This window comes from Ursus americanus, chromosome 34, assembly GCF_024610735.1.
Source record: "Ursus americanus isolate L20-20 chromosome 34, mUrsAme1.1.p, whole genome shotgun sequence".
In the NCBI taxonomy this organism is placed as follows: Eukaryota; Metazoa; Chordata; class Mammalia; order Carnivora; family Ursidae; genus Ursus; species Ursus americanus.
In genome coordinates, this window is record NC_142160.1 from 8,005,571 (window position 1) to 8,028,371 (window position 22,801).

A 22,801-nucleotide genomic window follows, 5' to 3' on the forward strand; every position below is an offset into this window, starting at 1 on the left:
TCCCACAGTCAGAGAAGTTTCTGACTCCTCTTTTGTGAGTTGCTGCTGCCCATCTCTGAATAGCCCTCCTAAAACCTTGGTTCTTCTAGGCTCTGGCTTTAAATATGTGGTACCCCACGTCCTCATCTTGACTACCTAGGCTGGAGGGAAATGTCCTAGAATTCCCAGAGATTTGCCATCAGATATACTCCACTGCTGAGTTTCAACTTCCTTGGTAGCCTGGTTGAAGTTTCAGGTCTGGATCTTAGAACATGCCTGCCCTGTCCTAGAGTATTTTAGACCAAGTACCATGAGTGTGTTTTGGGGGGAGGGGCTGGGAAGAAGGGATGTATACAACACCAGGACAAGAAAGTCAACCCACATACCCTGGCGCTTTGAACTTCAGAGAGGAGTCAGTCTGGGCTGGCTTAAGATCCGTGTCTCCTCAGCCAACCCCAGATTCTGTCCCGTTGAAAAATGATGTGCTGCCCTTTCTTTGAAGAATTTAAGTCTTGCATGGGCTTCTGTTTTTCACTCCTCACGGCATGTCACATATTTCACACATGACATAGAGGAGCAAAAGGGACCCTCTCCTACCTAATACTAGGCCCAACAGATGGCTTCAACTAACTCATTTCAACAGTTCAAGGGCATTCCCAGCATTCTATAAGATGAGGTTAACCTCCAAGGGAAAGTTATTACATGTTAAATCAAAAGAATACGAAGAGAACATGCAGCAAAAATGAATCTTTCTACCACCTCTGGGAAGGTTATCCATAGTTTCTGGTATACCTTAGTCTTTTGAAATGTTATGAAAAGTATAATGCAAGTCATGGCACTATTCTGAGAAATCATTTAAAAAGTTAGTATTGCTCATCCATTAATGATTAATGTTCCAGTCTGAGAATTCTTGTAGGCAGGCCTTTTCCAGGCTGTGAGGCTTGTTAGACATCAGAGGCTGTCTCCACGACTGGCCTTTTTCAAGGAGTCCAGGTCAGGGAAAGCATTTGAGAGAACAGTGCGAAGGAGCCTGTCGGGTGTTACACGTTCCCTTACAGATAATACTTCTCAGGCAGCTATATTCTGAGTTCTCGGAGACATGTGACCAACCCAAACGTGATCGGGCGGCCAGCCAATCACAGAGGGCAGAAAAGCCCGTCCCAGCTTCACATGCCCGCTCGGGACAGTCGGAGCCAAAGGGCAGGGGGCACTGGGAGGCTGCAAACCCCCAGGTATGGCCCGAGAAGCTGTCTGACCACACACTTTAAAGTTGGCTCACTTCAGGAGACACGTGACTGCAGGCAGGCGGGCCTCCTAAGCCACCGGGTGGCAGAAGCTAGGGACTCTGGAATGGGTACTCGGGAGGGGTGGGGGTGGGCAGCTTTCTGCCCCACTTCCCTGGAGCTGGCCAGCAAGCCTCTCTGTGTCAGATCAAGATCCCTTCAGGGACGCGCCAGGACTCTGACCGAATCCTTACAAGGGCTTCCTGTCCTCTGCCCAGGAAAGTTGTGTGGCTCCAACGGGCGAGTGGCTGAGGACAGGGCTCCCGGGCCCAGTGCAGCAGACCCTGGGCACTCGACAGTAGTCACCGCCGCCACACACCAGCTCTCGCGCTACTCCCTTTGATCTATTGTTTGGAATGAAGGCTAATTACACAGTCACTAGATTAGGACTCAATTCCTCTCGAGGAAATCTCACCGGGAACGAAGATCAGCAAACTAACCTGATTAAGTCTTCGTTGCGCTCCCCTCCCCCGCTCAGCTACACGGGAGACCCGAGAGGTTTACAAACACGGCGCGAGGGGGACGGCGGGGAAGGGAGAAGGGGTGAAACACCCAGTGGGGAGTCCTATTCGAAACCGCACTCGTCCTCTATCCGGTACTCCAGAGAGACCCCCGGGCGCCTGGGGAGTCGCAGTCCGGGTGCGCAGGCTGCGCACTTGTAGTGGCTCCCAGGAGCCTCCCGGCTGCCGCCCATCGAACGTGCGCCCGCTCACCGCCACCAGGGACTCGCCGCCGGGACCCAGACCCGGCGCCCCAAGTCCCCGGAGGCGCCCACCCTCGTCCGCCCAACACTCCCACCCTCCCTCAAGTCCCGGGAGCGTGCCCCGGGCTCCCGCGCCCGGCTCGGCCCGACCCGGCCCTCTGCCTCCTTCCTAACACTCCGCCTGGTAGAGCAGACAGAACCATTGTTCAGTGGCTCAGAAGCCCACATTCCCCAGCCCCGGCCGAGCGGGATGAAAAACGAGGCAAAACAGTGGCTTTGGGGTACAGAGTGTAAGGGAATGAAGACTAGTTCAGGCAAGGCTTTAGGACACCCCAAACCCCACTGTCCCCCAAGCCCTGCTGCCCGTAGCCGCGGCGCTGACAGTCAGCTCAGAGGCGCCACCAGGGTTGGGAGGGAAAGGCGGCGAGCAGAGCGGAGAGGCGCCTCCTAGGAGGGGGGTGGGCAAAAGGAGACCCGCGCCTCGGGGCCCCCTGGCGCACCGGCTGGCTCCGGGCAGCCGGCGGAGGGGCGCGTCCTCACTCACCCGCTCCGGTGGCACGGCTTTCCCGGGGCGCCCAGCACAGCGCGAGCAGCAGCCAGAGCGCCCAGCGCGCGGACGTGCCCATGGTGCCCGCCTGGATGGTGCCGCCGCCGCCGCCGCCGCCGCTGCCGCTCGCTCCGCACAACAAGTTACCAGCCCTTCGCAAAGGAGGAAGGAGGTGGGGGCGGGGAGGGGGGAAGGGTAGGAGGAGGGGAAGGAGTTAGAAAGGGGGGAAAGGGAGCAGGGAAGAAGAGGGCACCCCCTCCCCTACAACTTGCACAATCTCCTCCCCACCAGCCAACCCACCCACCCACCCACCTCCCCGGGCTGCAGCAGCAGTGCAAGCCGAGCCTGCGGGCAGAAAATAATGCAGGCGCTGCAGAGGAGGGGAGGGTACGGTACGGTACGGGAGGGGAGGGGAGGGAGAGGGGGTGGGGAGCCGAGAGCAGAGGAGAAGGCAGAAGAGAGCGGAGCCGGCCGCGGAGCACCCACACTGGCGGCTGCTGGAGCACGGGGTGAGCAGCGAGGAGGGGGCAGAAGGGGGAGTGGTCAGCGAGGGGTGTGGGGGAGCGGCGGCTTCGGCCCTCCTTTCCCCTCGCCGCGCTGCTCTTATGAGCTCTGGGCTGCCAGGTGCCTGCGCAGGGGGTGTGCGAGTGTGTGTGCGTGCGTGAGTGGCCTTGCCCGCCGCTGCCACCGGGACTGCTCCTGGGGCCTGGCGGCTCCGCGCGTCCGCCCGGGGCTCACGGGGGCCCGGGGCGGCCGCTGGTTGGCTCGCGCGCCGCCCTCGCCTCCAATCCCCGGTGCCTGCCCTAATTTCCTGATCTAGGGAACCTGCCGCCGCAGCAGCTGTGCGCTCCCTACAGTCGTTACTGTACCCTCCCGGCAGCCGCCGACGGTGAATGCAGCCGCAGCGGCAGGAGCAGCAGCAGTTAGCGCTGATGCAACTATCGCTGCTGTTGCCACCGCCCGCCCGCTAAAGGGGCCGGCAGCCCGGGGGGACCTGCGGCTTCCAAAGGCAGCAAGCATCTCTCTCTGCCACCCTCTCCTGCGCCCCAAAGAGAGGCTGGTGCTGTGAGGCTGGTAGGTAGCGTCTTCCTCAGGCCGCCTCCCTCCACCTGAAAGTGATGGAGTGGACGGGCTCCACACGTTTGGGCTGCTCTGAGGTGGGGTTCGGGATGCCGGTCTCAGTCGCACGCCGAGATGCCATGTTCGCTAAAAAATTAAATGTGCTTTTAAATGAGAGAGTGTCTGTGAGGGTGCTTGCGTTTGTGGTTTGTTCTCTGTAATAGAACGGGACTAAAATAACCCAGCCTCGGAGGAGGGAAATTGCTAGTAGTGCAGCCCTGCATTCTCTCATCAACGATTATAGTTAATTGCTAATTGCACAAAATGATAGTTTGAGGGCCTGTAATTAAAAGCTTAACCTTTTCTTGTTTAGGGGGAGGGGGGAACCTAGGTTTATTCTTCTTGATACACTTTGTAACATTTAATTATAAGGCTTAAGAAAAAAGGAAGTAGAGGCAAGATTCCTATTAAGGATTGATTCTTGTTTTGTGCCTGGCAGGAGCTGAGCCTATAATTTGCTTTGTGTGTGTGTTTACTTCAGTTTTCTTGCACACTTTCCCCTGGTTGAGGTGCACTGTCTCCTGTGGTCTATTAAGCACTTAACAAGCGTTGGAGGACACACTGGGTTATTTCTTCTTCTTAAATAAAGGGTTTACATATTTTTTTGAAATTATTCTTTTTCTTTCTTTTTTTTTAAAAGCTATTTTCCTATCGAATGACCCAAACTTTGCAGGTTTCAATAGGACCACATTCTAGCCGTGTTGTGTTGGTGATCTGGGGCATGGTGGGCACTGCTTAGCTATATTCTCCTTGCCTTGGGTCTTCTAGGCGTTTGTCAAGCCTAGCCATCAGAGGGGATATTTATTAGGAACTTACTCTATCCCGGAGAGGCAAGAAAAGGAAAATTGCAGATCAGGATACATTTTGGTGGAGCCAGAGGATATCAGGATTGTGACCGATAAACAGGAAGGGGCTTCTCTCTGTATATTGGTGGAGTGTTGCCCTGTAGCTCATTCCGGACGCTGTTTTGCCCGCTCTGTGGTTGAACGCTTGATACCAGCTGCAGCAGCCATGCACATGTTGCATGTGAAATTGAATTCAAGTTTGTCTTACGCCGTTTAGTAGCGAAAATGCACGGAAGTGTTGCTCACTTACAGACATTAAGGTGTGATGGTAAAACCTTCAGGGCACATCATCTTCAATATGCTCAGGGTTCTGAAAGGCCATCTGAGAATGAGCTGTGTCACTTTATAGACAAGGAAAAGTGGTAAAGGGATGAGTGGAGTCAATATGAAAAAGCACAATGTTAAGAAACAGTCCATGTGGCTTGTGTTTAATATTTTTCTTAGAAATGCATGGGTACGACAAGCTAAACCCTGGTATGGTATAATAGACTTACAGTTGACGAACACGTATGATGCTTTCTGCCTCTCCAAGGGATAGAAATACACTTAGCTGAGGCTCTGTGTTCAATCTGGTAGCTTTATTGTGGACTCGAAGCCTAACTTTTAGCTGGGACCTCTGATTGGCTGTGTCACTTAGGAAAATCACTGTGCCTCTCTGTGCCTGCCCTCTGACCTGTAAACTGAGAACAAAACTAAGCCACATAAAGTCAGAGGGTTCTGTGGCCTCAGGGGCCAGCTCTCTGCAAAGCATTGACAGAAGAAAACAGTTATAAGAAGAAATGAACTTAGGGGCACCTGGGTGGCGCAGTCATTAAGCATCTGCCTTCCGCTCAGGGCGTGATCCTGGCGTTCTGGGATCGAGCCCCACATCAGGCTCCTCTGCTGGGAGACTGCTTCTTCCTCTCCCACTCCCCCTGCGTGTTCCCTCTCTTGCTGGCTGCCTCTCTCTCTCTCAAATAAATAAATAAAATCTTAAAAAAAAAAAAAAGAACTTAATTACTACAGAAAATAACTGAATAACCAAAACGAGAAATTTATCACGAGTGGAGACGGGTGTGGTTGAACCAGCTGGTGTCAGAAAGGTTGACAGTGCTAGATTCAGAAGCCTTCAGGTCGATGCAGAGTCAACCATTCACCCCCACGGTCCATCACATGTATTTCTATGTGGAGGCAACACCCTTTGAGCATCCCTGGGGCGTAGGCACTGTGCTATGCAGTGGGCATAGGGAGATGCGGAACCAGAGGAAGCTGAGGATCTGACGGAGGAGGCAGAGAAACAGCACAGCCCAAGGGATGCTAAAGGGGCTCTAAGTTTATGGGGGAAGGGTAGCTAGTCTGGCTGGGGAACTAGGGTGTCAGAAGAGGCTTTCCAGGGCAGTGGACTCTGAGCTGAGTCGAGTCCTCATTTTGACCAAGTAATTTCAATTCTTATTACTGCAGGCACATGGTAGGGTTGTACTCTCTGGCCCTCTTGTGGTCGGGTGGGACTGAAGAACAAATTGGGGGCAGTTATTTGTGAGAAGTCACAGGGGGCCATTTGCAGACTGGAGCGTTTAATTACTTGAACGAGACCCTCGGTTTTTGTCTGCTAATGACAAGAAATGTGCAAGATCTGACTGCTTCATGAACCCAGTGTGATTGACTACATGAGTAATTCTGTGCGGTCCACATGTATCTGGCAATAGTCATGTAGAATAAAGGTCAGCAAGTGGCCAATGGCCTGCTTTTGGATGGCCTCCAGATATAAGGATGGTTTTTACGTTTTTTAAAAGATTGTACAAAAAAAAAAAACCAACACTCCAAAAAACAACAAATGAATAAAACAAAGAAGAAAAAGATGCAGCAGAAACCATATGCTGCTTACAAAGCCTAAAATATTGGCTACCTGGGTCTTTGGAGAAGAAAAAAACTTGTAGCCTCTTAACATAGAGTGCAGAATAAACCTGTGTTGTTCATCTGCTGGGATTTTGTTCGCTCAGCATCACCTGGCATTAACCTGGCTGACGTGCTGGGTGAACGGGCAAGAAAGACCAGGGCGAGCAGAGAGAACAGAGGCCAAAGAGTATCAAGTATTCAAGGAAACGCAAGAAATGCAGAATGTTTCAAGGGTGAGTTTCAAGTGGACTAATGGTGGGGAAGAAGTCTCAGGAGGAGAGGTGGGGACTGGATTATGGGGAGACCCGTGGGTATGTCACGGCAACACTTTGCATTCATCCTGTAGGCCGTGGCGGGTACTGGCGATGGACTTTTTTTTTTTTTTTTTAATTTTAAAAAACTTACTGTTATGTGATTCACAAAGGAGTAATTATAAAATGTAGAGAAAAAGAATTTTTAAATATTTTTTTATTAGAGAGCACAAACAGGGAGAGTGGCAGGCAGAGGGAGAAGCAGGCTCTCCGCTGAGCAAGGAGCCGGATGCAGGACTCGATCCCAGGACCCTGGGATCATGACCTGAGCCGAAGGCAGAAACTGCTTCACCGACTGAACCACCCAGGTGTCCTGAAAAAATAATTTTTAAAAGCATACTCTGAATACCCAGAGATATTGACATATTCTGTTTCTTCACTTCAAAAAATGTATTTAATTTTATCCTCAGGGCACAGAATTGTATTGACATTACTATAATTGGTACAGTTATAGCTCTCTTTATTTGCTAATTTACTTCTGTAAATAAAAAAAATACATCTATAAGCCCACTGCTGCCTCCAAGTAATAGAATATTGGCAGTAACACCTAACGAAGTCCTTTCCTGGGAACACATCTAGCTCTCTTCCCTGGAGGACACCATGGTTGTGAAGAGTTTTGACTGGAGCCCTGATAGCCAGTGCATTCTAGAATGTTCAGTAGCCATGGCAGTGGTATGGATGATGGAGTTGGGAAGCAGGTAAGTCTAGAGGAAGAACAATGAGAGGGCTCTGGTAGTGAGGGGAACAGATAAACAAGACAAAGAAACTATATTTGCATTCAGAAATGTTCATGTAATTCCTTCGTGAGATTTTTCTCCCCAGCCGTTTGGATGTATCTCTTAGAACAGTGTTTTTGAAACTCGCGTAGTAATCCGTGTGGCTCCCTGACAGTGTCTGCGGAAGGTGTAGTTTCCCAGCTTCTCCCTTGGAGATCCTAACTCAGTGAGCCTCCTGTCTGTCCCAGGGGCTGTGTATGTAATCTTACTTCAGTTGATTCTTAGGATGAGCCGTGATTAAGAAACTTTCTTAGAGAATGTCTTCTTCGATGCAGTTCGGAACAGCCAAGTAGCTTTCCTTTTCTCAAATATGCATACGTGTATTTCTCCAATTTCTCCGCGGGGAGTGGGGTAGGACTCACAGAAAATGCAGACGCGGTGTTGGATGTTTCCTTTGCCTCGAGCCCTGATTGCCAGCAGATTCGGGCAGCAGGAGTCGTCATCAGACCAGTTGCTAGTTTGAAGCTCTGATTACTGCATTTTCCACCCCGCAGCCACAGGAAGACGTGAAATGAACTTTCCCCTTTTAAAGGATTTTGTAACTTCTGAGGCCTCTTTGGTATCCTTTTCTGATGCTGGGACAGCCCAATGAAGTACAGGAGATTCACCCCACTCCAGACTCCGTGGGGAGGACCTGATGGTCGAAACCAGCGGGTCATAAACTTAAGCTTCCATCAGAATCACCCAGAAGGCTTTGTTAAAACAGGGATCACTGGGCCCCACCCCAGAGTTCCTGATTCAGCAAGTCTGGGATGGGCCTGAAAATCTGTATTTATAACGAGTCCCCAGGCGATGCCGATGCCACCGGCCCGGGAACACACTTTGAGAACCACTGTTCTAAACCCCTCAACATAACTTACCTCCCTCAGCCTCTATGATTGATTCAAGGGCCTCAGCCCGTCAGCCCGTGGCCTTCTCCTGGCCACGCCGGTGGGATGCTTCAGCCCTAAGCACATTGCTCAGGTCTGTCCAGCTGCAACGAAGCTACCCTCCTGGCAGCCTTGCGCCAGAACTTGTACGGTCATTGTACCCCAATGACGGAAGCCGGTTTGAAGACCAACTGACTCCTAGAGAAGAGGAGGCTGAGAGATCCAGACAGATGGTACCCAAACTTGACCTTCAGCCCAAGTGGAGGTCAGCTTTTCCTGCAAGCGCTGACTCTATAGGACTTCTCTGAGCCAATAAATTCTCTGTGTTGCCTAAGTCAGTTTGGATTGAGTTTTCTGTTACTAACAAGTAACTGACTGAGAGAGGGGGCCTCTTGAGGGATGTAGGGTGCCCACTGTAAGGCGTTAGGCAAAACTCCATGTGGGACCATCCGGTGGAAGTAACAGGCCCGTCCCCTCCCGGAGGCAATTCACAAAAAGAATGCAGGTACTAGGAAGGACTGTCCTAACAGCTGCTTCCTCATGAGTCACAGCCAAGTCAACTCCCCATCCCCACCTCCACCGAAATCAAATGCTCCATAGGGACTGAGTACAAAGGAGCCCCCACTGAGGGTTACAGTCTAACAAAACCACCTTAGAAATCCCAAGGCCAAAGACTGTTTTTGCAGGCTGCTTTTGAACAATTTCAGAAAGGAAGACAATGTGGCCACACATGGTAAAGAGTTTACAGCTGGAGTGAAACTCCAAAATGGGTCAAAGCTGAGGCTAGACCAGTGGTTCCAACTGGGGCGATCTTGCCCTCAGGGAATGTTTGGCATTGTCTGGAGATGTTTTTAGTTGTCGTGCCTCTGGGGACAGGTACGACTGACATAATGGGGCTAGAGCCCAGGGCCGCTCTTTAACAAACAGCGTGCAGGACACAGAACAGGCCCCTACAACAAAGAACGATCTGTTGGTCCACAATGTCAGCGGTGTCGTGGTTGAGACATCCGGAGCTAGACTGAGAAGTCAGGTGATTCTGTAAGGTGTAGTACGTAACGAGTTGGGTCGGGGGACGTGATTTGGAACTTAGCTCGGTAGAGAGATGTGCTGTCTCTGAACAAAGAAAGCACAAACTGGGTCTTGTCCGGTAGAAACACAGATGTGAATACAGTACCAGAGGGTAGTGGGGAGATTTACAGACCTGGAAAAGGAGAGCGAACCACAAGTAGTTTACGTTTAAGTTGAAGTAGACCCTTATGGGACATCCACAGTCCGGTTGCATTGTGAACTCATGGGTGTCCCGTATTTTGTGAAGTGTTGGGTTTTTCTTTACCTGTTTTTCAATGAAGGATGAGGTGCTGGACCAGTCTTACTTTATTTTTCAGGAACTCTTGATAACTAATTCCTAAGATTCTGGCCCCAGATTGGATTGTTCTCATTTGTAACTGCAATTTACAGGAGGTTTTGGAATGTAGGGCGATAGCATTGAAAACACTCTTACAATGGGAGTTTCTAAGGAAATGGGGGCTTTGTGACCCCTACTGAGCCAGCTAAGCGTAAATGCTTATTAGGACGTAAGAATTTTAATCTGCAAGTTATGAGTAATGCAGCAAGGTCCTTAAGTATCTATCATTTCATCACAGTAATTCCATTTTTAAACGTTGAGTTTTGTGAAAGTGGAGAGTGGAATTAGCTAACTTTGTCTTGTTACGGGTATGGTTCGAATTCATGTTATGCTGCTGGTCGCTCCCTTGAAGGGCCAGGTTTCTGAATGAACACGCTTCCTTCCAACCTGGCTCTTTGGGAAGGTTTGGTCTTAGCATCTCTAAATCGCTTGAGAAACACACTCGTGAGGAGGGCGAACGCCGAGAACAGCCATGTCCAGAGTGCGGAGGGGCAGTCCTGGTCCTCAAGCCTGCTGTTAGGGTTCTATGGTGGATGCAAGGAAGTGCTAGCCATTCGGGATTGTTGGAGGTAGAGGGGCTGAGGGCGGGAGGAGATACCAGAGGCGCAGTCCAGTCCAGTCGAGGAAGGTATTTGTATATTGTTCGGATTTTTATCCCATGAGCAGTTAGTAAGCCATTGAAGGTTTTTGGTCAGGGGACGGTGGGAGCAGATATGTGCGTTCAGAAATGCGGCTGAGGAATTGATTATATCCATACAGGATCCAGAGGGCATTCCTGTGGGAGCTGACAGCCTTTGTGCATTGAATACAGAGAGGCAGGGTAGGTTAATGGTTAAGAGAGAAGGTGCTGGAGCCAGTCTTCCTGGGTTCAAAGCCTGGCTCTGTCACCTACTAGCTATGAAGTTTTAGGCAAATTGTTTAAGCTCTCCCTATGCGTCAGTGTTTTCACCTGAAACATAAGAATGACCGATGTACCCACCTCTTACGAGAATTCAGTGCATTCACATGAGTAAAGCACTTAGAACAGTGCCTGGCATAGAAGAAATGCTCAGGAATTGTGAGGTACTATTATTAAAAGTGATTATTTATTGTTGTTGTTGTCACCAGCGCCCCCTGTAAAAGACACAGGGCTATCAGTTCCGGGCCGAGGGTTGAAAGGAGGGAGGGCAGGGGTCCTGCACCTTGCCTGCACATTCAGATCCCCTGGAGAGCATTCCAGAATCTCAACACTGAAGTTCTACTCTAGACCGACTGGATAACAAAGGTTGGAAATGGGGCCTAGGTGTGAACTTCCTAGGTGACTTGCATTCTAATGTGAATCACTTGGTGTCAAGCCTAAAGCTCTAGGCTGGCCCAGGGTAGCGTAGAAGGAAGGCTGTGTAGTCAAGTTGGAAGAGGCTTCACCCTCGGGGAGACAGGGAAGTAGTGGTGGCTGTGGCAGAAGAAGGAGGCACGTCCCCTGCCAGTGTTCCAGAATGGCCTCCCCTTCCTCTCTGTGCATCCCACTCCCGGCCTGCCATCTCTCATCCCAGCTAGACGTGTCAGCTGTAAGAGAGCCAAGGACCACAGGAGGTCAGAAACTCTCCGGAGCCAGACGCTCAGGCACCCAGCTGGCGTCTACCTATCAGTGATGGATTACGTATCACCATTCTCCTGCCTTTATGAGTCAGTCTTCCAACAACGACCTGCCATGGGGCCAGCCACTTGCCAGGTGACTGGAGGGCAGGGGCCAGATAGTGATGTGGCTGCTGTTGGGGGGTGAGTTGTTACTCTTTTGTTTGCTTTTTCTATGGGATCCAAAATTCATGCTCGTTAAGTGGTAATTGACAGTGCTTTCTTCTAAGGAAGTTTCTCCCGGATTCGCTGCCAATAGGAAGTGTATTATTCCTCCGAGCACTATAGCATTCATTTATCGAGTGCCCACTCAATTATGAGGCATGACAGAGTTGGCCATCTAAGAGAGGAAAGACCACTTAATGATTCCTGGAGTCAGAAGTCGGGAATAAATGGATAGACAGATCAAAGAGTTAAGGGGAGTCCATTGTAATTGGAGAAGCACTTCCAGCAGAAGCTGGGTCTTCCACTGAAATCTTCAAGGAACCCTTGAATAAATTGTGTGGGAGAGAAACTGGGTTTTTGAACATAAATGAATAGTGATTTCAGCTGATCATCTGATAGGATCACAAAACCCAAGTTGTGGTTGTGCTAACCATGGTGGGACTAGCATTAGCACTTTCTATGAATTAGCACCTTCTAGAAATTAGAATTCTATGTTGAGATCTTAAGAATTATTTCCCCTGATCCAGGAGAAATGGAACTCTCTCCAAAGGTGTGTCCGCTACAGCAGTTTTCTGGGCTGGGTCTGATGGTTTTTCTGGATGGACAATTCTTGCATGGGAAGGAGATAAAAAGCTTCACCCTTTGGGAGGGGCTTCCTTCTGGAGGCGAGGGGTGGTTCTTGGTCACTGACCCAAGTGGAAGGATGATTGATGCTAATGACCCCGATCAGAGCTTGTTCCTAAATTGACTGGGACTTGCTTTGGGAAGAAGGTAATGGAAGGCCATTTGGAAGCACAGGTCAGAGGTCTTTTATAGATAGAGATGGAGAGGGGAATAGTACTAGAATTGGCATAAGGGGGGTTGGGAGAAGAGGCATACCCGAGACTCGCACTAGGTCTAATGCTTACCTTTCACCTTCTTAACACGAACACCCCAATATCACCAACATCCTTCTCTGCAGTCATAACTTACTCCTTTCCTGCCATCAGAAGTACACACCTTGAAGGGGAAAAATTATAGTTAAAATACTTAGAAGGCCTGCCATGTTTGTGAAATTGAATTGGAATGAATATACGAATAGATCTTTTAATTCGGTTCTTTTGGTTCTCTTGGTGAACTCCGGAGAGGGAACTTTCTGGGAAAAAGTGACTGCAGGGAAGATGGAGCGTAGTTCAGTTTTGTCTCTTTACATTTCTGCGTTGCTCTCTTGGCGTTGCCAGAGACGCCAAGAAACAACAAAGAGGCGAGGGGGAGAGGGCTGGTTGGCATAAAGACTATTCAGCACACTCAAGAGAAAATCTGCGGAGGTCACGGAAGATCTTCTCTTTCTTTTATAGCGTAGCCTGGCTAGAGGGGCAGTTTTCTAAATACGAAACAGAAAATAACGAAGGCTCTGTCTTTCATAGTGTGTGAAGAATGTCTTGACTTTGCGCAGTGCCTTTCTTCTGAGAAAGTTCAAAGCAGTTTGCAAACATGACATCATTACACCCCGGAGAAGACTGCGGACCCAAGCTCAGGAGAGTAATCCCCCTGCAGCAGTTTGGGGGAATTCACGCACAGATCAACTTTCTGAGTCGAAGCGAGTGTCCCCGGATTGTTTGAGTTACAAGTCTCACATACAGAAAGATGGGCGTTGACAATAAACGTGGCGAGATGTCTCCACCTAAGTGAGATCTCTTGATGAACTCTATGTCAGAGGCTTTAAAAAGGCACACTGAACATTTTTATAGTTTCTCCTTTTCTCCCAAATGGCCATTCTTAGAGTTGGCTTTCATCTAGCACTTTTTTTTTTTTCTGGAGCCAGACAAAAGCAAAACGGTAGAACAAAACAAGAGATACCAAGTAGTATCTGTGTTATCATTGGCTCACCTCAGCCAAAACCCGGAGTTTTAGAGGGAGTCACTGAAAAGAGAAATGAAAACATCCTATCTCCCTGTGCTTTGATAGGATCTTGCGGCAGAGTGCAGCAGTGAGAAATTCTGTTAATAACTTGAAGGAAAAAAAAAAACAGTAGTTATAATTTGTGGCAGGTAAAGTCCTGTTTTCTGTCTTTGCAAGGAAATTTTAATCAGATCCAATCAAGTTGCTTCTTTTCCTTTTTTTTTCCGCTCCGCCCCCTGGATCTGGTCTCCACCCTGCGTCCTGACTGGTCCTCTCAAGAAATCTCTCGGCAGGCTCTGCCCATGGGAGATAATTCATAGACTATGAAGAGAAATGGAACTGTGCCTTGTGGCTGTAATAGCATTTCCTGAAATCAAGTCCACTTTCCGGGGAAGATTCGCTGCAGGAATTATCGGAAATATTGCAACAAGGATTATTTGGAAATTGAAGGTGAAAACAGGAACTATTTACCAATCAGGTCAATTCTCTTCCCATTTCCTTGGACTCTGATATGAAATGGCAGTAGTTCATTTATTTCTGCTAACGGGTCTGGTACCCTGTCAGGTAGAGTAGCTGTTCCGTTAGAATCTGTGTTTTCTTAATCACCGAAGTATCCCTGGAAGGAGCTGCTACTGGCCATTTAAATCTTGCTCAGCTATAAATACCTGTCCTGCGTCTAGACTTGGCAAGTGTGCGTGTTGGGCTTACAGCCTCAGCAGCAAGCCGGCCGTGCCTTTTCATGTGGTTATCTGGATTTTTGAAGGACTCTTTGTGGTTTTCTCCCCAAATACTACCTTGTTTAATTAAAAAAAAAAAAAAATCTTCTTGGAGGTATGGTGGAACTCTTTGATTTATTTGCTTTGGTTTGTGGCTTTTATTTGCAATTGGACTGCCAAATTCATCCTCTCAGCGTCCCCTGTTGGACACATTACACTTGCTGAGAAATTACCCATGTCTTTCCTTCCAAAGGCCAACCCCCTTAGGCTGGGCACGTGGAGCCTCCTGCCCCCACCTGTTCTCTCTGAGCTCATCACCCCCTCTTCCTACTCAGAACCCCCTGCTACGGTCATGTGTTTTCTCCCAACTTACCTTTGACCTCGGTTGTTAGTATCACGTGGGAAGAGGTAGATGAAAATTTTGCCATTATATACATGTCATACCCAAGAAGTTTGAGGATCATAAAGCATTACTGTGCGTTCGCCATGTAACCTTGCCTTCCTTCCGGTATTCTTAAACTTTTAGGACTCTGTCCAGTCTCTTGAACTGCATTGACGTTCCTATAATTTGGGGGATCACAACCATGGAGCCCATACAACTAGGAGGCTACAGCTTGTGCACATTTAAAGGGCCCTTAAGTGGTTAATGAGGATAAGCTATACCTGTGACCATACCTCCTGTAACCTCCTGAAATTCCTACTGGAATCAGAACTCAGACCCAACACGTTTGAAGCCTTCATAAAGTTTTGTCCTTTGGAACACGTAGCCTGGGCCTCTCCTAGACATGACACTTCATACTGGAATCCTTGTGTAACTTGGCAGTGCAGAGTCCGGGACCAGACACAAGACACACCTGCCTTGCACTAAAATGGCTTCTGGAAAGAAGTTAACCGTAGGGTTCCACTGTGTGTAGTTGTAACCACTGAACGTGGTCTGTGGTACTTGTTCAGTGATAGCGATTCTATGGAGCAGACACCATTTGTAAGATATGAGCTCTGATGGGTAGGCGCTGCGGATGCACGTCTGTCCTATGCCTGAAGCCTGGAGATTCTCCAGTTCATGGTCATGAGCACCTCAGTTCCCGGAGCCCAGAAGCCCATTCTCACTCACGGAGCTGCATGTGTTCACAGATCTGAGTTCGCTCTGAGAGGTGCACAGGTCTTCCACCAGAACCTGGCCAGCTCTGCAGGAGTGCAGAGTGCCCCACCGAGGAATGGGGAGGTGCTCATGCTTGAGACGGGGAGGAGAGCTGGCCCTTGTCAGAGCAACATGGGATTTCAGAGCAGATGGCTCTCCTGCTGTGATGGGGAACAACGTACTAAAAAGTGGCCCTCTTGAAACTTTCTCTTCTTCCCCAGGCTCCGTAGGACCTTTGAGTTCAGGAACGTGGGAAACAGTAAGCAGCCATGTTTGGTAACGCCAACGTGAAATTTGCAACGCCTAGGTAAAATTTTACATTGCCTGGACATGTTCCATTAATAAGCAGCTGAGTGAGTAACTGGTAGGAGATTGTGTGTGTGTGTCTGTGTGTGTGAAGGATCTCTGGACCCTACTGGTGATAAGATATACCCAGAATGTAAATAAAATCCTCTCTGCTTGTCTAGGGGGTGACTCTATTGCCTTGTGTAAGAAACAAAGGATGTATTTTCAAAGGAGTGTTGTGGAAGGGAATTTTTTGACCCTGGTATGGCTTTGCAACGTTTTTTCATTTTTAGCACTTGAATGTGATGTGATCTGTGCTGGCGTTTGGATTCAGAAACGTGTTTGCTGGGCTCTGTGACTCCTGAGCTCGGTGTCCTTGGGCCTCACTTTGTGCAGGGGGAGTAAGGAGACGATTTTCGCCCTACCCACCTCTTACAGCCTTTCCTCTGGCTCCAGAGAGAATGTACGTGTAAGTGATTATCAGTGGTTTTCATGGGGTATCCGGTGAGGTTGTCGCTGTGACAGTGTGTTGATAGTCAGAATTTAAAACTATTAGGGAAGGGGATGAGATGAGTAAATCTGCATAAGGACTTCAGTGACCCTCCTGGGGCGGCGGGGGGAGGGGTTTGGGGTGGAGAAAGGGAACGAAATCTCAATCCCCTCTTACTGTATTTCACTTTATAGAAACCTTTTGGGTGGGCTGGGTGATCGTATGCCATAGAAGTATCAAAAATGGCCTCTATTAAAAGCACTAGGGGTAGGAAGATACACTGGACTAAAGTGGTCCTGGATGTTGCCTTGTTTCCAAAAGCAAGGGATCTGGCCATGGACGAATTCAGTGAGATGGTGGTTGGGATCCCACGTTGCTTGTTGCACGGGGCAACCTCCCCTGAGATAACCGTGAGTAGGAGGCCCTCCTTGCCTGCACCTGAAGACCAGAAGTCTGCGCTCTGTTTGCTGAGAGAGCAGAGTGGTTCTCAACACTCCGAGTTGCTCCCTTTATGTAGAATCTTGAAATGTCCCTTCCCTATCCCACAGTGAAAATCACAGGGAACATCACATACAGGCATGTAACCCACAAAACTAATCGGAATGATGTCCTAGGTGTAACATGGAGGAAAAAGGAATGAAAACCAATTTGTAGTAAAGCAACATGACCCAACCACAGCAGACACAATGTGGCAGTCCGATGTTGGACACGCAGAATCGTCACGAGCACGTCTACCAACTGTTACAGGAATCGTGAGCTGGAGGCTCCTCTCCCAGGGGACATAGCTCTTAGTGACACGATGTTTTGAAATGGTGAGCCATAATTAGTAATGTTCTAAACAAAATAAACAACAATCTTCCCTGTACTGCTCAAGGTAGCTGCATTTCTAGAAATCGCCGTGTATGTTAAAACCACCCAGATACGTTGTGCTTATATATAAAATAGAACCAGGATCCAGGCTCAGATCATTATAAACAGGGGAGAAGCCCTTAATGCTTGATGGAGTATCTTTGGACGTTTGAATCATGTGGCCATGTTTCTTGATGTCTAGTATGTGTCATCTGTTTAGCTTTGTATACAATTCCTGGTCCTACCCACTAAAGGCCAACAACACACCTCCAGTCATCGTGACAACCAAGATGTGCTCTTATAGTCCCCAAACACCCTCTTACAGGGCCATCCACGTTTTTGCAAATGACAGGATCTCATTCTTCTTTATAGCTGAGTAATATTCCATTGTGTGAGTGTGTGAGTGTATGAGTGTGTGTGTGTGTGTGTGTGTGTGTGTGTACGGCTGCCTCTTTATCCATGCATCTATAGATGGACGCTGGGTTGCTTCCATAATTTGGCCATTGTAAATATTGCTGCAATAAACATAGGAGTGTCTGTATATTTTTTTGAACTAGTTTTTTTGTTTCCTTTGGGTAATACCCGGTATCAGTGTTATTTGATCATATGGTATTTCTATTTTTAATTTTTTGAGGACCCTCCATGCTGTTTTCCCACAGCGGCTGCACTGGTTTGCATTCCCGCCAACAGTGCACAAGTGGTCCTTTTTCTACCTCTGCTCACCCACACTTGCTGTTTCTTGTCTTTTTGATTCTAGCCCTTCTGATAGGTGTGAGGTGACACCTCATTGTGGTTTTGATTTGCGTTTCCCTGATGATGAGTGATGTTGACCATCTTTTCATGTGCCTTTGGGTCCTCTGTATGTCTTCTATGGAAACATGTCTCTTCATATCCTCTGCCCCGTCTTAATCAGATTATTTGGTTTTTTTTGGTGCTGAGTTGCAGAAGTTCTTTTTATATTTTGGATAACCCTTATCAGATATATCATTTGCAAATCTCCCATTCAGTAGTTAACCTTTCTGTTTTGTGGATGGTTTCCCTTGCTCTGCAAAAGATTTCTATTTTGGTGTAGTCCCAATAGTTTGTTTTTGTTTTTGTTTCCCTTGCCTGGGGAGACCTATCTAGAAAAATGCTGCTAAGGTCAAGGTCAAAAATGTGACTGCCTATGTCTTCTTCTCCAGTCTCACATTTAGGTCTTCAATCCATTTTGAGGGTGGTTTTTTGGTTTTTGTTTTGTATGATAGAAGGAAGTGGTCCAGTTTCATTCTTGTGCAGGTAGCTGTCCAGTTTTCTCAGCACCATCTGTTGAAGAGTCTGTCTTTTCCTCACTGTCTATTCTTGCCTCCTTTGTTGGGGATTAATTGACCCTATAATTGTGGGTTTATTTCTGGGCTCTTTATTCTGTTCCATGGATCTATGTGTCTGTTTTTGTGCCAGTACCATACTGTTTTGATACTAGAGCTTTGTAGTATATCTTCGAATCTGGGATTGTGGTAATTCTAGGTTGGTTCTTCTTTCTCAGGATTGCTTTGGCTCTTTGGAGTCTTTGCTGGTTCCATTACAAATCTTAATATTAATTGTTCTAGTTGTGTGAAAAATGCTATTGGTATTTTGATGGGGATTGCCCCAAATCTGTAGATTGCTTGTAAGGGTTCCATTTTCTTCACATTCTCGCCAGTCTTTAGACTTGTTGTGCTTCTGGACTAGTAGATTCCAATCAAGTTATGTTTAAGAGTGTATATTGGGAGTTAGAGCTGGGCTCGAAATCTTTTTCTGTTACCTGCTAGCTGTGTGACTCTGGACAAGTTACTCGTGGTCTCAGCCGCAGCGTGAAAGTGGGGATAGACCGCCTTGGAAGGTTGGTGGTGAGGGGTTGTAAGATCTTCAGTAAAGAGCTTTGGAGGGTTTCAGACGTACGGTGGGAACAGGCTCCATGTAACTCTGTCGCTCAGGTACTCAAGCATCTTCGAGGGCTGCTTTTTGTGGACAAGGGTATTGGTCACAGCAGAGGCTACACAGAACAGCTCTGCGGCAAGGTACAGTTGTATTTCTGCAAAAAGGGGTGGGGGCTTTTCTAGAAAGCATTTCAGGAGGAACAACATGCAGGCTGTGGTCCGTATTGCATGGGGTGTATTAAACATGAAAGCAGATATCTTTAGATCTGTCGAACCTTGAACACTTCAGGGTATTCTTTCTTCTTCCTTCATACCGAGTCCCAGGGGACGTCTGAGTAACTAAGGCATTATGACAACCACACGGTAACCTTTATACAGCTGCAAGGTGCCGTGGATTTACAGGTTTGTCATCTTACATGGACTTATCCACAGCCAAGCCCTGTTAATACCTGTTACTACTCTGTGTGGAAGGGACCTGGAACAAAAATTCATCTAATTCTCCCTTACCCCCGCTCTTTTCCTAAAAAGCGAATATTAATGCATGCTTACAGTGATACAAAACAGGCAGCCAGGCATTCTCCTGCACACACGTTTTCCTGGGACGCACCACAGAGACAAGCTGTTGGAATGTATTTGATGAAGACGTTTTGCTAGCTCAGAACTTCTTAAAGGGATCCAGCTTTCTTACGGAAAGCGGCCCAGAATTCTTAGAGAAAATACTGAAGGTTGAAAAAGTAGCCTTCGTTTCTTTCGTCAGCGTTGTTTTGCCAGAGAAGATGTTGGCTTTTTTTTTTTTTTTTTTACTAAAGAGTAAAAGGAAATTCTGATCATACGCTTGTGTCATTCCCTGAGCACTTGCCAAGTTTGTGTTCCTTTATAACATTAAAGCAAAGGGCCTTTCTTACGGTTGTCCTGTTTCATAAAGATTTCAAGACAATTTGGAAAAATGGATGCAAAATATAATAAAGACTAAGGGGAAAGAAAAAGAGCATAAAGTTAGGCATAGAAAATATGTGCCAGCAGAAGGGAAATTTGGCTCTGGGCTTCCCAGTGACCAGGGCAAAGAGGAAAATCTCTTGTCATTACATGCTTTTTAAAAATGAAGTTTCTGGAGTGCCTGGATGACTCAGTTGGCTAAGTGTCCAGTTCCTGATTTTGGCTCAGGTCATGATCTCAGGGTCCTGGGATCAAGCCCCCCATGGGGCTCCATGCTCAGCAGGGAGTCTACTTGAGATTCTCTCTCTCCCTCTCCCTCTCCCTCTGCCCCTCCCCCCACCACTAGTGTGTGTGTGTGTGTGTCTGTGCACACGCACGAGCGTACTCTTTCAAATAAATAATTTTTTTAAGGTGTTTTCTGTTGCCTGCTTAGAAAAAACCATGCAGTTTCTTAGGAAGAGCTCCCTTGTCCCTGGCTCTGGGAACAGAATTCAGTATTCTCGAAGGTACTCATAAAGAGGCTATTCTGAGCTCTGATGATGAATTTCCTCAAATACCCCACAGTGACTGCCACTGAATTATATAGGACTGCTTTATTCAACGTCCCTCGTTGCTGGCATTTTGCCAGCGTTTAATTCTATAAAGGAAAAGAAAGCACCTCCAGGCAATTCTCCATCTGAACTTTTGCAAACTATTGAACAGCAAAGAGTTGGAGGTCACCTCTCATAAGTTCCTGGAATGCGGTTCTTCTCTGCAAATGGTGGGTGCAGAGCCAAACGCTTGAAATGGGTCAATTAACTGGGGCAGAGATGATGTTTCTTTACAGATAGGAAGAGGAAACCCAGAGCTATGGGGGCCGGGAGAAGGTTGAATGGAGAAGTGCAAGTGCATCAGAGAAGATCTAGAGACTTTGGGGGATGGGGAAGAAAAAAATGAACAGTTTTATTAACCTTCAGATGACCACTGTTAGCACTTCTGTAGGTTTCCTTCCTTTCCTGTTTTTCATCATAATGTTAATGAAATCAGAATTTGCATGTAACTTTGTGTCACTTTTCGTTGAACTGAGCAGCACAGAATAAGCTATTGTGTTTTATGTTACTGGGGCATGTGTGGTGCTGTGATAAAATTCCCACCGTGGTTTCAGACCTTCCGTAACATGCGATAGGTACCAACATGCCAGGAGTAAGCCACGCTTTGGGACAATTAGAAGAAGCTGTTTAAACAGACTGGCGATGAATAAAGAGACCAGAGGGGTGGCGTGGGGGTGAGAGCTGAGCGTGGGGAGGAATTCAGCAGAAACTGAGAATCAGCAGGAGATAGGCCTGTGAATCATAAGCCCCCTAGAGGACCTCCTGGGGCCCCCCACTGAATGTGAGATTGGGGGTCCAATTTCATGTGTATTTCGAGATGGAACACCTGCATCTCCTATAGAATTTTTATTTTTTTAATTTAATTTATTTTTATTATATTATGCTAGTTACCATACAGTACTTCATTAGTTTTTTCTATAGCATTTTTAAAAATATAATCATGCCTTTTCATAAAAAGAGGTAAAAATAGAACATTACATGGGTCAAGTAATGAAATAGTATAGTGGTAATATTTGGCACTTTTTTTCCTCTTCTAAACTCGCTTTTCCAGGTGTCCCTTTTTTTTTTTTTTTCATGATCAAGAATTTTTCTTTCTGGAGAGGAAGGGGCAAAAAGTCCCCTACTGATTACAGAGGAGACACTGGTGTTCACATTCAGACTAGGCAAATACGTATGCAAACACTTCCCAGCCCTCTCCCGCTCACCTTGTTCAATTTTGCATTTCTCCCTCACAGAGATAAAACATTTCTGATGCCTGAAAACAACCACAAATTCACTGACGTCCTGCCTTGAATGACCTCTAGGTTCTGACATTCCCTCGTTGACCTTGTGTAGATTTCTTATTGTATTTCTTATTTGAATTACCGTCTGTTCCAGGAAGGGATTCGTAAATGCATTTTCTTGAATTGTGGTAGTTTTGTGCAGGCCAGATGCTGCGATACAATTCCACCTTCTCCAGGGACTGAAGTGTGAGTGTCAAGCAAAGAGGCTAACCTTTTTTCTTTTTATCATATGTGGCTTACAGAAATCGGTCCCACTGTGAATGATTGCTTTGTTCTCTGACAGCCTTTAAAAAGTACAGGGAGGGAATCTGTCAGTAGATTGTCTCAGACGATCCCTTTTGTAGTAAAAGACTATTTCTTCTGAGGAAACTCAGCCAAATGTGACTTTAGCCATCTAAAAGCCCCCGATCTTCATAAATGCACGCAAGTATTTCAAAAGACACAATAAAATTAGAACCTTTGAACTGATTTAATTAAGCAGCTGGGATTAATGAGAGGATGTATTTTGCCTGCAGTTATGAATCTTCCTCTATTACCAGCATTCAGTTAATGAAAGGAAACAATCAATACATGTTTGGAATGGTTTCTTCTCTCCAACACTGAAAATTTTTTAAGCTGCTAGTTTTAGCAGTGGATGTGAAAGTCTTAGGGAAAACTAAAACCACCCAGCTTCTTTCCTATACCAAAAGGGAATAGATTTTTGTGCGTCTAGCACAACAGGTAGGCTGTCACCAGGTGGCGTGTTTACTGCCCATACTTCTGTTTCAGCAATGTATGTGCAGGATAGGTACTCCGTCGTAGAAAGGCCAATTTCCTGACAAACTGACCCAGAATATAACAGTCAAGTGAATTCTCCTCTCTCATTGGCTTCTATTCTAAAGCCAGAGAAACGCGGCCATGCTGCGTCATAGGAATGAATTTAGAAAGTCTGCTGGGAGTTCAGATGGTCCCCGTTATTCTGTGAACATCCGTGGAATTTACCTGTGGACTCTCAGTCTCTTCTGTCCTTTGGGACCTCGGGTAGTGCTGTTCCTAGAAGACTTCTCTGGGTCTTTCCCTGGATTCTAAGACTGTCTGTCTGTATTCAGGGCTTCTAGAAAGTCTTCATTCTTCCTTTAGTTTGGGTGCTCGTAAGCGGCTCTATGGAACTGGGTTTCCATGTCCGCTTACCACAGAGTTCACTAGCCTCACAGAGCCCTTTACCATGAATGTTTCTTCCCTTCCTCGTCCGTTCCTCCAGAGCCCCC

General features: G+C 47.4%; 1 protein-coding gene, 1 long non-coding RNA gene and 1 pseudogene across 4 annotated transcripts in view; 1 reads left to right on the forward strand and 2 right to left on the reverse strand.

The window, feature by feature from the left end:
• The window catches only part of VLDLR (very low density lipoprotein receptor), a 29,564-nt gene extending 26,899 nt beyond the window's left edge, over positions 1–2,665 (reverse strand). Inside the window, exon 1 of one of the 3 annotated variants that reach the window (XM_087858780.1) lies at positions 2,510–2,665. In XM_087858780.1, coding sequence (XP_087714906.1) covers positions 2,510–2,591 — 82 coding nt within the window. In that variant the 5' untranslated portion in view covers positions 2,592–2,665. The remainder of the gene's footprint in view (positions 1–2,509) is intronic. The other 2 variants (XM_045772413.2, XM_045772415.2) reach the window with 2 other exon arrangements.
• Positions 1–22,801, forward strand: part of LOC123776443 (uncharacterized) — a 258,350-nt gene that overhangs the window by 136,213 nt on the left and 99,336 nt on the right. The window lies entirely within an intron of this gene.
• LOC148107165 (uncharacterized) lies at positions 2,509–3,713 on the reverse strand (annotated as a pseudogene).